This window comes from Halyomorpha halys, unplaced genomic scaffold (assembly GCF_000696795.3).
Source record: "Halyomorpha halys isolate HHAL.00 unplaced genomic scaffold, Hhal_1.1 Scaffold1384.1, whole genome shotgun sequence".
Classification (NCBI taxonomy): Eukaryota; Metazoa; Arthropoda; class Insecta; order Hemiptera; family Pentatomidae; genus Halyomorpha; species Halyomorpha halys.
This window is the reverse complement of record NW_027109385.1, coordinates 253,211-269,547: the sequence shown is the minus strand read 5'-3', so window position 1 is coordinate 269,547 and position 16,337 is coordinate 253,211. Positions and strand designations below refer to the sequence as shown.

At 31.0% G+C, this 16,337-nt stretch overlaps 1 protein-coding gene across 2 annotated transcripts in view; it reads left to right on the top strand.

Annotated features, from left to right (window-relative positions):
• Positions 1-5,116: 5,116 nt before the first annotated feature.
• LOC106689509 (Collapsin Response Mediator Protein) overlaps positions 5,117-16,337 on the top strand; it is a gene marked incomplete in the record, with an annotated part of 44,854 nt that continues 33,633 nt past the window's right edge. The window contains 7 exon segments of one of the 2 annotated variants that reach the window (XM_067047568.1): positions 5,117-5,217; positions 7,545-7,585; positions 9,180-9,274; positions 11,271-11,344; positions 11,598-11,708; positions 13,575-13,702; positions 15,144-15,323. In XM_067047568.1, coding sequence (XP_066903669.1) covers positions 7,547-7,585; positions 9,180-9,274; positions 11,271-11,344; positions 11,598-11,708; positions 13,575-13,702; positions 15,144-15,323 — 627 coding nt within the window. 2 annotated transcript variants of the gene reach the window in all.

Genomic DNA, 16,337 nt, shown 5'->3' with positions numbered 1-16,337 from the left:
AAAATCGGATGATACCGCCGGAAGAGGATTGTCAGAAGACACATTGAAGACTGCAGGCCTTAGCACTCCATTACCAGACACGTTTAAAAACAAAATTAATAAAGAGTGAAGTAAAACATAAATAAAGTAATGGTAAGGGTCAATGCAAGAAAAAAAAATTGTTTCTTGAGATTATACACTCGATCCGTATCTGATATACATAATGTTTACAGTCAGATGTTGAAATTAAGTCTACAAACACAATCTTCTAAGTCTCGAACTACTTTTCGCTTCTCAAATACCATATCTTCCAGACGCTTTTGTCTTCTTCATTCCAGCGTTTGAATAAATTTATTGCCGATACGATTTTGTTTGAGGTAAAGATTTTATAAGCTTCTTTGATACTCCTATCTGTCTTGTCTGTTTTTTATTTTTTTTCGATCCTGAGAAAAATGATGCAGTGTTTTCTGTCTTGTTCTTCAGTATAGGTTTTTGTCTGGCTTACGAAGTGAACCGTAACCTGTTTTTTTGATCTTTTAAGAGGACTTTATGTATTTAGACTGATGAGAATGAATCCTCTGTCCCTCATCAGAATTTTTTCTATACCCTTTTTTATATTTCAGTGTTTATTTAGTAGTTCATAATCTTTCCATTTTCTCTTGCCTTTAATTTTGTTAAAGAGTTTTATTATCGTTTCTAGTGTTTTATCCCACAAGGGTACATCCTTTTGCCTTTCTAGCCCAAACTAGTGGTTTTCAACCTTTTTTGGTACAAGTCGGTAGGAAAATGGTGGAAGTAGGTAAATAGCGGGATCCCATCATTATCATTTGATACAAACATACAAGTGTCAGATCCCGTCTTTTCAGCAAAAGCTAAGAAAGGCTGACCGACTCAAAATCTAAGTAAAATAGAAAAAAATCTTGGATGGTATGGTTCAAAACTGTTTCTAGTTGACGTACAATAACCCATTCCTAAATTATTTCGTAGAACCCCGATTAGGAATCACTGCTTTAGTCCTATACGTCAGCTTTCCATACCTAGAGGATTATGTAAATATGAAGTAGAATAAGGGTCTCTTTTTTCATCCCTTCTACATAAGCAGGTTTTCTTTGGAGCAGACATTTTATTTTTAGATTTACCAGGCGTTTTGCGACTCCAAGATCCAGGAGAAAAAGATTTGGATCTTGATTTTACCCCCGTGTCATCTTCAGCATTCCACCGACTCTATTGGATCGTCAGAGCGTTCGACTGATGAAACATTTGGTACAGTCTTCCTTTGCTCTTCTATCCTGGATTCTGATTGTTAGTTTGCTGCAATACACCGAAACCACTTCACCTGAGTCCGGGGGTTCATCTACAAGTAATCAACCTATTCTAACCAGAGTAAGGAGATCAAATTTTCATTCCGTAGGTCCATCACGAAATTAAAATCACCCCACCCCACCAGGGATTCGAACTGGCGCCGCTACAGTTGCGAGGTTGTTAAAGTGCGTTCTTAGCACTATCAACTACAAACGACCTCACCCAGCAATGACTTTGACGAGGGAGTGATTTCAAATACCTATCCAGCAGTCTCCCCATAGACACAGGTAAATTCGTACCATCCATTCTTACTGGTTGTTCCATGGAATAATGGAAGTGTTCTAGGATTGCTACTAAAGATCAGGTCCGTGATTATTTAGTGACGATTGTTTTTTTTAGTGACAATAATAATTATCAACCTGATCTTTATGTCAATCTCGTCCAATTTCTCCACACTGAAACCAATATCAGAGCAGGTATCCAGAAAAATAACCAACCTGATATATACCTATTCCATGAATGGAAGAGAAATTCTTTACCCGAGGGATAACCCCGAGGAGGCAATAATCCTGCTCGTTTTCCTTTTTTTCCCGCTACTTAGAGTGGTTTCTGGGCATCTCTCTTGGGTTCTTTGTCTGTTAAGGATTCATGGCTATTAATAATAACGAGAATGTTCATTCCAGCTTCCGCTGCAAAGCATCTATTACTCATAAACCAATAATATATTTTTCTCCTGGGCCTACTCGTTTAGCTAGACGATCGTCATTACCTTCATCACTTATCATAACAGATAAAATTGGAGATGAAAATTCCTTTTTTCCCTTAGGATCCCCCACCTTAGGAATACCTCACATGATAATGGATTCATCATACTGAGGTATACTGTATGAGCATACTGAGGTAAATAATCCCTACATACCGAAGGGATTCCAATTGAATCTGGAGACAACCTGAGTCTGCCATATCATACCTGAGTCAGTATATCAGAGTTCGCAGTTTTACTGTCCACGCACCGTCCAATCCATCCGAAGTTTAGTATTGGATTAGGGGATGTTTATCACAACCCTAGACTAGATCTTCATGTTTACTAGTAGTAAAGTCACCTCTAGCACGATCTGGCTCTTCACCGCATATGAACGGTCCTGGATGCAGTATTCTCAAAGTGGTCTCTGGTAGAACTTCTTTTCAGTTCCTGGACCTTTGAAAGACCTTATCGATAATGCTGCAGGGGTAAAGTTACGAGTACAATCAAGCGTCGGTCACGAGAATCCACTCGGCGCGTCAGCGCAGCCTGGAAAACTTTCGAGGCTCAATCAGGAAGCACTAGTGAAAATACAGTTCATAACTAGGTTTTACTCCGCTGGTTTAGAACTATGCCCATAGAAACAAAAGGAAAATGTTGGACTTGCTTGCTTTCAACTTGCGCATCTGTATCGAGTGTCCGATGGGGTTTCACCATTAATTGTTGAGCTCAACATACCGGCATCTAAGGCTTTCAGCGTCGGCAGAACTACATATAAAAAGGGCCTCGCTCGGTTCGCTCCATAAGCATGGCTACAATTTCAGACTCCGTCCTCTTTAGGGAAGTAGCAACTTATTGACATAGGTTTTTGTTCAATTGAGTTTACGAGGATTGTTCCTAAACTGGCAAGGGGAGTTAAGTTATTAGGGTACATGCTATCTGAATTAATACCTAGCTTCCCATGCAAACAAAAGATCAATGTATACATAAAGGATTGTAAGAACGAATTAACGAGTCTTTATTTAGCATTCATGCGTATATCTACTCTCCTAAAGTTCCCTTTTTTTTGTGTTTAAAATTTGACGTAACATAACATACATAACCGTATAAGTCCTTAATAAGAAATTGTCAACCGGCAAGGTAAGAGTTTCGACCAGATACAAGTACATTGGTGACCAGCAGAATTTCTGTTGAAGCTTACAGTCTCGAACAGTAACACTGAAGGGGCGTCAACGAAAAAGGTATCGGTTTATAGAGACATAATTTAAAGACCAGGCAAGTAAGATTAGAATAAAATCATCAATACATTGTTGGTGATCCCTATGAGGGACCAGAAAAAACAACACAAAAAATAGTAATTCGGCTGACGTGTTGGAGCCCGAGGTAACTATGGCATTGCCTTTTTTTTTTTTTTTTTTTTTTTTTTTTTTTTTTTTTTATCTACTTTCGTCTTTCATACTTACTATCAGATTGATACGGTTATGGATATTAACTTTAGTGGTCGGAAACACAACACTCAAGCGAACCCAACACTGGATAATAACTATATGGCTGACATCAGAGGCACCTCAAACAGGGAAGAAGAAGCTCTAGAAGATGATTCGGGAAACCAAGAAACGCCTCATATGATTTCTTTTGAAGAAAATAATCACCACGAAAGGAAAACATCTGTAAATTGTAGAAATTTCTTCTGAGATAGAAACAAGCCAACAGAAAAAGCATAACTAGCTTTTAAAAACAGCCTATTGTAATACTACCTGAAGTGAAGCAGAATCATCACTGCAACTAAGCATTTAATGCATCTCCCGGAGAAACTGAAAGGAAACCTATAACCAACACAAAATATGGTTCTTCGTTAGGGACTTTGAGCAGCAGCAACCACCAAAATGCTTTTTTGTGCAGCACCAACGGTCAGAGCAATTTTTGAATGCGGGCAACACCAACTAACAGCCAACACACCTTCGGTGACACCCAATCAATCCTAGCCTCTCTACCCTGGCCTATATCTCATGCCAACCTACAGTTTTATATTGGTAAAACTGAACATATCAACGAACACACAGTATCGAGGCCTTCTGAGAGTTCATATTAACACCTACCACGATACAATGTGCCAAAACATAAAGTGATTTAAAGATTTAACAGGAAAAACAAAAATGAGATGAAATTGAACGACTAAAATAGATTAACATGTGTAAGATTTTCGAAACTACTTTTTTTTGCCTTTTCGAGTCATAGTATATACAAATTTAAATGATACTTCCTTGGCGACTCACTGCATCAGTAGAATACATTACTGTTTAATTTAAAATAATATGTTCTCAGTTTTAAGAAAATGATTAACACAGTCTTAGATAACAACAAGTCAACAACCGTTTTTCTTTATTAGATGTGATATATGAGAAGATAATACAACATAAAGCATAATTGTGCCAATCAAATACAAAAATAAAACTGGCTATTGCTTATGATACAATTCTTCTCTTAACTTACTTGCCAACAGAATTTAAAGTTGATGCCACCTCTAAAGCTGTTTTTACTGCAAACATAAGGAGCATTGATTCGATTATTTGGCATGTTGCTTGGCTCAAATTTTAACACATCTGACAAAAAAAAGTTTGGTTTAATTTTGTGTTTGGTATAATACGTAGGTCTGTACACTGTATACGTACGCCTAAAATAGGTAGGTAAAGTAGGGTTTATATGTGACAGCCCTACTAACTTGGGACAGTATGTACGACTCCAGTAGAGAAAGTAATTCCAATCTACGATGCTATCTTTGGAATACATCCAATTCAAAGTAAAATCAAAACTTTTATTTTGTCACATATGTCACTATTAAAGTAAAACAGCGATATATTCATTTTCCTCTGGACGTTAAATTAAGATTAAACCGGTGTCCTGATACTTTTTTCTATTAAAATACTATTTAAACTATGATAGTCAATTAACAATTAATCTTAGACTTCACACCGTTAGTAATTATCTACAAGAGTTAATAAATCAAACTTGTTTTAAGTTGTATTAAAGATCTCGATTAAACTAACCACGCCTTCTTTGGAATTTGATTTCCACACAATTTCAAGCACGTTACTCTATGTTATGAATCTATATCTAAGGACTCGTTCATCGATTCAAGTAGAAGTTTATTGAAAGAGATTCTACGTTTAGTTTATTCTTGCTAGTATCGTTAGGTAAGTTACAGAAGTAGTCTGTGGAAAAAGTTTTTAAAACATTCGAAGATGAGCACAAATATACAAGGTTATTTGATATATGTAACAATAAATTGAATTATTTAACATCCCTTACTAATCAATAATTTCTTTAACTTATAATGAATTATTGGTATATATTCCTATTAATCAAAATTAATTGTGTATTTATGTTATGTTTCTTTACTGTGTATCATTGGAAATCATTATATTTTTAATAAAACATTTTATTACTTGTAATGCATAATGAAAGATTATTTTTTTTATAAAATAAAACTGGTTTAATTATTAATTCATTGTATGTTATTATAATTATTTTAGATTGTTTAGCTACTCCTATTAATTATTTTCATGTTTTTATGGTATATGGCTCCGCCCATACTCTCATTTTATTTTGCTGATATTAGTCTGTACTCTGGTTATTGGGCAAGTCTTGTTTATTCTCTTTTAGTATTGTTAGTTCTTTAAACATTATAATTGCTTAACTACCACTATAAGGTTTAACAATAATCCACTCCATTGATTATTGTTTTCTGAGTTTTACAACATTGTTTTTCATAATTTTGTCTTATCAGTTTGCTGTATTACAAATCAAATGTCATCTTAGGTTTACTTTACCTGGAATTTTCCCAATATTAGATATTAGTCCAAAAATTGCTGATTTTTTTTTATCATCAAGATTTTATTTATCTCCTGTTTTGGTAACTGTATTAGTGAATTTGTTATCAATCATCAAAAAATTATCATGGTTTATGGTTTATATTATCTTATTGGACTACAAAGAAGGTCCTGGACAAGGCACATACAGTTGGTAATATCTTCAGGATCTTCATTACAGCAATTCCTAAGTATCTTCAGAAGTTGTTTCTGTTAAATCTTATTGTTTTACAAATTGTTGAAATATTTTATTTAATATATTTAAAAGATTTCACCTAAAAAAAAATTATTTTAATGCATTAAATGTGGTTGATGGGTTTTTATTTATTTAGAGTTAAATTAGTACTAATGTCATTGGTCGGAAAATTTTGACCCAATTCACAGCATCAAAAATATTCAAATTTTACTACCCTAATTTATGTTCTGTAGATCTATGCTATATATCATAATAGCATACCATTTGATATGGGTTTTTTTCTTTAGTTAGTTCCATAGATGAATGTTTCTATTTGGTTCCAATTTACGTTTCAGTCATGAAGTATTACGAGTTACATTTCCAACTGCTTTCCTTTTTTTTTATATCTAATAGGCATAGTGATATTATTAATACAACGACTATTTCTCCTTTATGATGACTTTATCGCTTGCCATATTAGATTCAAAGAAAGAGAAATGAATTGGATTTAAAAACTTAATTGCAAATCTACAAAATTATTCTTAACCTACTATTCATAATTGGCTCTAATATATGCCTCTTGCCACAGACCACTTTTAAAACAAATCTACAATGTTAAAACTAAAAATCCTCCTCGCCATGTTTTGTTGTATCTCTTAGATGATTACCACTTAAGTCAGATCTGTCGAAACTTATAACCTCTAACAGTCACCTCAGTGCTATTATTTTAATTATATTTACCATATCCACATCATGCGATCCTCAGTTGTGTTGCCGTTTAAATTTATCTATTGATTCATCCTTCTTTGGGCAAAATATTCCGCCCACTATTTTTTTTTTTACTCAAGAAATTTTTCCCTTAATAAAGTGACCCTTTTTTAACATCTTTAATCTATAGTAGGAGGTATAGAATTATCAATTCTTACTTTCATAGTTCTAGGCGGTGAACAAGACTTATTAAATATCTTAATATATTTAACGCTTTGGGCCTAAATAAACCGCATAAGTATCAGAAGTTTTGCCGTTAAGCATGTATGTTATTTTACTCATATTTATTTTGGAACCTGATTCTGCATTATCATCTACCAAAATTATTATATTTTGTTTTATAGCTTCTGTATCTTCCCGAATTTAATAGCTTCTATATCTTCCAAAGATTTTTATAATATTTTATATTTTGAATACTCTAACATTAAAAAAAAAATCAGAAGTCAAGATTTTTTTTTTTCTTGGCCTCAATTTCAGGTTATCTGATCTCAGATTTTGTGAGCCCCACCAAAAAACTTAGTTTTTTTAAAAAATTTTAAAGTTGAAATAATTCAATATCGCGACAATTTATTATTTTTCATTCTCTACTTTGTATTAATTATAATGTGACAGATTTTTATTATCTTTTAAACATACTCCTTGTAGAATTAAATCCATAATTAATATGTCTAGTCATTATTGCTAATTATCATTATTTATTTATTTTTAGAAATGAGTGCTCCTGTGAAAAAAGTACCCATTCACTTACAGGTAAGAGCTTTCTCTTATATGATTAAATTTAATAAATAAGTTAAAAAATGAACCCAATTTTTATTTGGACCGTATAGTCTAAGTATCAATACCCAAGGTAGGTGTTAACTTTTGTCATTTACTAAGTTGTGAATATCGATATTACCAGTAAATCTAATGGTTATCTCTGATCAGATGTATGTTGTATTATTATTGTTATACTATACTAAGAAATACTTCAAAAATTGTGATGAGCCCTTTCCTGGGGGTTCCAAACGTTTTAGAACATTGCCCTGTTCTCTATATAAACTGATAATTAGATGTGTACTGCTGAACCAAAAAAGAAAAACAGAAAAATAGATAGGGCTGCTTTATCAATACTATTTGCTTATTTATAATTTAAGAAATTCAAATAAATCATTGATTTTCAATCTGTATAATTTTTATAGGGGTTCCCAACTGTTAGAGGTTTGATAGCTGCATTAAAAAATCAATTCATTGGTTTTTATTTTATTAAAATTGTAACGGTACTATAAAACGTACAGCAGTATAGTGGAATAACATTATTCTGTACAGCTTACAAAGGGAGGCTACAAACTTGGAATCACTCATTAATGAAATTTTTGTTGGTGATATTTGATAAAAAAATGTTATGAAATATGTCCGAGGATTATACCAATGTTCCCTAGAACCCAAGAAAAAATTATTTTATATAATTTTTAATATTACCATTTTCTGTCTTTGCGCACTTTAGATTTATATTTACTGATAAATTTGTTTTTTGATTAGAATAAGAAAATAGTATTTGTGATCATATGAAATGAGTTTGAATCTTAAAAACTTACAAAAACCATAAGAATCCTGGTCTAAAACAGAGCAAACAATTTTTTTTTAAGTAAGTCAGCATCCTTAAAAAACTTTAACTACGAAACTTTTTAATCGATAATTAAATTAAAAGTTTTGGACTTTATTTCTTCAATTTTTTTTTTGTTTTACTGATGTCTGGCGTACACATAAACATTTCTTACTCATTAAGATGTTGTTCAAATGGAATGATACTACAACTGTTAGAAGGCTGAATTTCTTCTCTTCCAATCCATTTCAATACTTATTAGATTTCTTGTTTTTATAAGGGAGAAAAAGTAGTTTCAAATAGAGAAACGCTTCTCAAATGTTTAATTTCTCTGGTTCTGATGTGTTTATGTAGATCCAGGTCTTATCATTTTGTGTAGTTCATAGGGTACTAAACCACTCTTAAGTTTTTTGTAGAACGGGGACTAATTACATGTGGCACAAATTACATTTGAGTGTTATTAGTGAGTACAATTACAGTGGCTAATCATATATTTTCAGTTACCAATTTCAGATTACTGTAATAGTTAGTAATTGTAAATAAAATTACTTTTTGTTCAACACTGTCAATTACTCACCACAACAAACACATCTTTAAAATATTTAGACTCGTTATTTGTTGATTTCACTCTAATAAAATATATTGTTTATTTTTACATCAGTTTTATTAATTTGAGAAATGAAATAATTTAACTTTTTATATTGTTCATGTGAAATACATTTAATATTCATCTTTAGAAAATCATAAAAATTTTTTTTACAGAGTTCCCAAAATCGTCTTCTAATAAAGCATGGGAAGGTTGTTAATGCCCATGAAATCATCGATACTGATGTGTATATTGAAGATGGAATTATAAAGTATGTTTATTAAATTTCATTTTTCTTCATAAGTGCATGTGTTGATATAAAATATTATAAATATGGTTCTTTTTTGGAGAAGCATTCTTTTTTTTAAGGCCACATTTTGGTATTGAATGAACGTCTGGTGTATGTTGAATGATTTCTTGTTTTTGTTCTTGTGTGCATATGAGCTATGTGTCATGGCATATAATACAGAAATTTCTATTGACCTAAGAATTATGTGATTTTACTCACAAAATTTCATCACTAATAGTACTTTTGTGCAATAATTGAATTATTTTTTAATTATATAAATTTAAATTTGTTTTCTGTCCATTACATTTTAAAAATTAAAACTGCAAAACTTGGGTGTTATCGTTTTGTCCTTTTAATTTCCCACTAATATGTGTACGTTTTTGGAGTACAATCGGATTATTTTTAAGGTTTATCGTGTAAAGTGTACTAATTTAAGAAGGAATATCTGAATTCACCAAAGTTCCCACTGAACAGGTGATTGTGGATAAATGGTCCCTCTTTTGTGCTATTCATCATTTCAAAAACTGTTAAGGATCAGCAGTTTTGAAAAAGTTGGGTGTGCATATTAGAATGAAATATGATCTCAGGATAGGATACAATATACCTATCCTTAGAAGTTAACAAGAGGACATAAACTTTTAAGTCTGTAACTTACAGCAACTGAGATTCGGGAAGCTGGTTTACTACTGAATGCCTATATTTGATACTAAGTCAGAAAAATTTTGCCTGAACTCCTCACAGAAATACTGAATTCTCAACAAATCGAATGTGTTGCGTGCGGTAGGGTCATATGGAAATCTTTTCCTAGGGTTAAATATTTTTTTCTCCAAATTAGTATAAGGACATACACTCTCTTAATTCATATCAGGTTTAACACTTTTATTTTATATATAATTTCATAACCATGGGAATATTTATTTATCAATTCTGTTTATTTTTGTACTCTTAGAACTTGCTCATTTTAACCATTTTAATGACCCTCTAACTGTTCAACCATTTCTTGTATGGTTGTTTCCCATTGATGGTACCCAGCATTATTCTTTTGTCAACTATGACCCTCTAACTGTTCAACCATTTCTTGTATGACTGTCTCCCATTGATAATACCAATAATTATTCTTTTGTAAACTATGACCCTCTAACTGTTCAACCATTTCTTGTATGACTGTCTCCCATTGATAATACCAATAATTATTCTTTTGTAAACTATGACCCTCTAACTGTTCAACCATTTCTTGTATGACTGTCTCCCATTGATAATACCAATAATTATTCTTTTGTCAACTATGACTCTCTAACTGTTCAACCATTTCTTGTATGACTGTGTCCCATTGATTGTGCCAAGCATTATTCTTTTGTCTTCAAGTCCTGGTTCTATGAATGACCTTACCAGTAGTTATTGGTATTTTACATTCCTTCATTTGGACTATTTGACTTGTGCAGAACTTTTTTACAAGTTTTATAAATCCAGCAATATTCATCTCATTTTAAATCATTATAAAATTTCATAGTTATTCAGTTTTCATACAATCTTTTGAAAATCCAAAAATGTATTTATCTCCTCTGGAAAGAGTTTAAGTCTAAGGCGCTTAAGTCTATATAGAGCTTAGCATTTGTTTACATAAAAGGAAATACCATCATAATGGAAATTATCCTTTATATTTTTATAGTTGAGTCATTCGTAGGGTTGCCTTAGACTTAAAGTTTAAATTTGACTATTTGGTGTGTCATAGACTCACTAATACTTATAGCTCTTCTCGCATTATCAAAAAATATCATTTACTGTACTTAGTGACAAGGGATCTTGCTACAATGGCTAGATTATTTTGCTGTGTGTTTATGTGGAAATATTTAGGTTAAAACTAAAGACTAATATCCTTTTGTACTTTTGTAACATAAGGAAGTTTTGTAAAGAAAAAAAAAACTAAATGTTTTGTTTTGTAAATGACAAGCCTATTACCTTTTTTTTTTTTTTTTAGGGAACTAGGAAAGAATCTTATTATTCCTGGTGGTACCAGAATTCTCGATGTGAGAGGAATGTATATCTTACCTGGTATGTTAGTTATTAGAACTAGTTTTTAATATTACTTACACTGTTAGCAGCCCATAATATCTTGAGTTAATAAGTGTATTATAATAGTTATGATACTGGCAATAAAACAAAATCTCAGATGCTACTTCTGAATATTGTTAGCATAAATTTTTCCTTTGTTATGTGCTCATAATTTAGTTCTTTATGTCAAATTTAATTATCTCACTTCTTTAATTTTTAAAAAACGTTTTTTATTAATTTTATTTTATTTTAGGTGGAATTGATCCTCACACCCATTTTGCATTTGAGAAATCTGGTATGAAATCTGCTGATGATTTTTATCAAGGGACTAAAGCAGCAATAGCTGGAGGGACTACCATGATAAGTAGGTTTCTGTCAAAGTGATATTTTATTGTTATCACTCTAATTAATAAAAATTGAATTCATTTATCTTTTCAATCCAAGGAATTAATTTTTTTTTCTTGCATAAATTTTTTTATTGAATCAAAATTCAAACAAATTAAAAAACTCATCTTACACTACAGGAACAAAATCTTCAATTTAAAGAGTTAGTGGTAATTACTGGAAGAGTTTCCATTTCTTAAATCTGAAAAATTCAGAATATTTTTTAAACCTGGTAAAGTAAGGTCATGTTTTTTAAACCTGGAAAAGTCGGATGATTTTATGAAAAAATTACCCCTATCAGGGAATTTCACATGCTTAGGGACAGAAGTCCTAATTTCCTTTTATGAATCAGAATCAAATCATTATTTGTCTCAATAGTATTATTTACACAAGATAATGTCCAACTATAACTATTTTGATGACCTGTAGATTTTAGAAATTACCTAGAAAAGTCAGTTAAGTTCATATAAATGTTATAGGTACTCATCTTGGTTTAAAAATTACTGTTGGCTGCTCTAAAGGGGGTTTTAGTAAAATAACATTATATACCTATTACACTTATATGTTTTTGTAATATTTTGGGAAGGAAATGATTAACAGGACTTAATCCAATTCTTACAAACTGTCCAATGAAGTATAAAATTTTCTGATTTAATTTTCACAATATATGAAGAAGGGGTTTAGTATATCGTTAGTTAAATTAAAATAACACTTACTTAACCCTTTCAGGGTCAGGACCATTTTATATTTCAATCTATTAGCATTTTTGTTATTTTGTCTTTTTTGGGGAGTTCTGTTAGCCTCCCTTAGAGTTCCAAAAATTATCCTTGATAAAAAAAAGTGCTAAAGTTGAATGCAAAAGAGTTATAGAGTGTAAAAGCTGCACCAAAGCCACACATATTTTTAAATTGTATTTTTCCTGTCTTAAACAACAGAAATGTTTCTTGAATTTATTAAGAACTCCAGAACTCTTAAGATATCTTAATTTTAACCACTTCTCAGTATGAAAATTTTCAATCAGTTTTTTGGGAGTTCTGTTAGCCCCTCTAAGAGTTATAACAATTATCCCCAATAATCAAAGTGCTAAAATTTATAGCTATTGGTTTCAAAGTTGCACAAAACATGGAGTCAGCTGCGTGTATCTTTGAATGATATTCTTCATTTTCAGCAGAACTATTTCTGAAAATAATTGGGAACTCTAGAACTCATAGGGGGGGGGCACCAGAACTCTAAAAAAAATTTAAATTGAGAGGATGAGGGCCAACTAAAAATTTAAATAAAAACTCAACTAAACATTGTAAAGTTATACTAAAGTAATATTATGTAAAAACTATGGAGGAGCAAAAGTATTGCAGTTGTGGAAAAACAATTAAATAATTTTCAATAATTTGGCTTAGTGAGTCCAAGTAACTAAGTGCTAGTGAAGGGAGAAACAGCTGAGGGAGAGATTGAAAACAGTACTGGACGAGATCACCAACAAGTGTACACCTAATAATGTATTTAGTATCTTATTAATAATACTTGTTCCAACCCTACTTTTTTAAAAGAATATCTACACTCCTTTGATTTAAATAGGTTTTTTATTCCTTTACCTAATCTGTATTGGTTGTTTTATGTCACTTTTACTACTCAAAATGTATTGGTGAACCAATATTACTTGTACTAAGGTTCTTCTTAAATTATTTAATATACTGTCAGATGGAGTACATATGTCAAAAAAAATATTCCTTAGAAATTATGAAGTAATGAATTATACTAAATAGTTACATGAGCTGAGGAAGTGGATAAATAAATTGTATTATAAAAAAATTACTTTACTCATAAAAATGAATTTTTTTTTGCGTAGTGGACTTTGTTTTTCCTGAAAGTGGAGAGTCACTGGTAGAAGCCTTTTACTTAAGACGGAATGCAGCTGATGGCCAAGTTTGTTGTGATTATTCACTACATGCTTGTGTTACTTGGTGGTCAGAGGAGGTATGTTCATATTTAACACATTACATTATTAAATTAAAACAAAGTTCCTTAGTAAAAGTAAATACATAGCCTATAAGTAAATAATATAGCCTTGGGTTTTTTCTTTGAATTAAAAAAAAAAGTTATTAATCTTTACCAAAAAAATTTTATGAAACACAATACCATGTTGAGCACCTCCTAATCTGATTTAAACCTTTTCATTCTGTAGATGCTCTCAACTACAGAAGTTGTCCAATTTTGTGAGTTGGTTACATTTTAAGATCATGTGAGTTCTTTTGTTATAAATTCTTATATGAAATGAATGAAGAAAGTTATCTTAACCCTTTTAATTTTGTTAAAAAATGTAAAGGAAATTCTATGTTATTGTTTTATAGGTCCTTTTAAAACTATTTAGTTTATAAATAGTATTTATAAGTGTTCAAGTATCTTTAATTGAATTTCACCATATTTTTTTTACATTTTGGTAATCTTACAGTAATATATCATTATTGGCAAGCAACATTGAAAAATTATTCAAAAATATATATTGTATTTCGAATGGTGCCTTTCTATTTATATAGTGAATTCCAATTCTAAATAAATTAATTAAATGTCACTAAAGAATTATTAATTTAAATAAGAAATAATGAACTGATTTGAAGATCCTTAGCCCGTGTAAACATCATTTTATGTCAAAGAAATTTATTTAAGTGATAAATTATGGATTGAGGTAAAGATCCTCACTTGGAGTTTTAATGGGAAGGAAATAATAAATTATTACCTTATCATTTACTATTGCTGCCAACTGCCATGGTGAGCTGAAAGTTTTCATGAAGTCTGTTCAGAGAAAGAAAGGTAGCCATTGGCTTTTAAATAGATGTCGATAACACCTGTTTCAAACTTTTTCCAGATGTTTTAAAATCAAAATGTTTCATACTATACTCATGAATTCTAACCTGACTAACATTAGGGAATTAGTAACTTCTTTCTATAGTTAAGAAAAATTAGATTTAAGATTTTATGTTACAGTAAAACTTATTACTGATAACTACTGAAAGTTGTAAATGTTTGTTTACATTTCTCTTCAGTAGCCCCTTATGTACTTGAGACTGTAACCACAGGTTGCATTGTAGACCAGAGTATCTCATAAATATAAATCAGAGTTTTTTTTAGTCATTTTCCTTGGTCTCTGACACTATCTTGCCTGTTTCTCAGCAGTGAATTTTAAATAAATCCACTTTTACTTTGGATTTTTGTTATTTCAGTGGTAAACGATATTAAATTTCATTTTAGATTATATTCATTGATGATAATATAGGTGAATTTCCTTCTTTTGTTGATATTGAAAATTAATAACTTATTAAGTATGCTTTCATATTCCATTGGTGTGTTTATGCACACAGGTTATTACTTTTTGATTTCTGTTGTGAAATTACCTATATATATTTTACCTTTATTACAGGTTAAGAAAGAAATGGAAGAACTTTGTAACAAACATGGAATAAATTCTTTTAAAATGTTTATGGCTTATAAAAATGAGTATATGTTGAATGATTGTAACTTGTACAGTGCGTTTGATACTTGTAAAGAATTAGGAGCTATCCCTATGGTGCATGCCGAGAACGGTGATATTATTGACCAGGTATGAAAAACAATTCCATTTTATTTCTAAGGTATTTAGGTGATCATCGATGTCACATGAAAGGGATATGGATTAATTTAAGATGTATGCACATTTATAAAAGTGTTCCATAACCTCGTCCTCAGAAATAGGAAAATATGGTTGTTATAATTACGCACTAATAATTACTAACCAATTAGAAATAGTATATCATTCATAAAGAGTATAATATATTGTGAAAGATTGTACACATGACCCCTTTTCCATGAGTATATGTGAACTGTTTATAATTGTTGTACATTCTCTGATTGGTTAGTGTATGATGTCTATTGAAGTAAAATGTACCATCTCTATACCAGTTTACAGTAATGTTATTTTCACTCATGATAATGCCTGAATGGATGCAAAATTGACTTGTTAGTTATTAACTTCTATTTATGAGACTACTGTTTAAGGCTTTGTATGCAACCTTCCAGTAATAACCCAACTATATGGTTTTTTTTTGGTTTTTTTCAAGTTCTCTCTGCATTAAATTAAGTGGCAACACCATTTTGTTAAGTCGTTCATTATTTAAAAAAATATATATTCATTACTGTTTTAGTTAATAGGCGATGGTATCCATTTAGATTTATCTTAATTGGAATATTTCGGTTTTGGTCCCTCCTTCCTTCAAGTGTATTACTCTAAAACATTTACTTTCGGGATTTCTTATATTGAGTATGTTTCATTAATTTTCTATGCTGCTGTTACTTAGATAAATTTTTGATTCATAATAGATGTCTGATCATCTAATTGTGCAATAAGTTCTACAGTTTTGTGACATGTTGTATTTTTAATAATTAATAGTTAGTAGCTATCATTATTCCATCATAACACCTATTTATTTTTATGGTCTTCTATGCCAGCATTTTCCGAATGCAAAATGAAGATTATATAATCCTCATCTGCCTTGTTATATCCTATGACCTCATGTATAAAGAGAATGGAAAAGGCCTACACATATTTTTGATATTAATCGAGTCCAAATAGGGAATG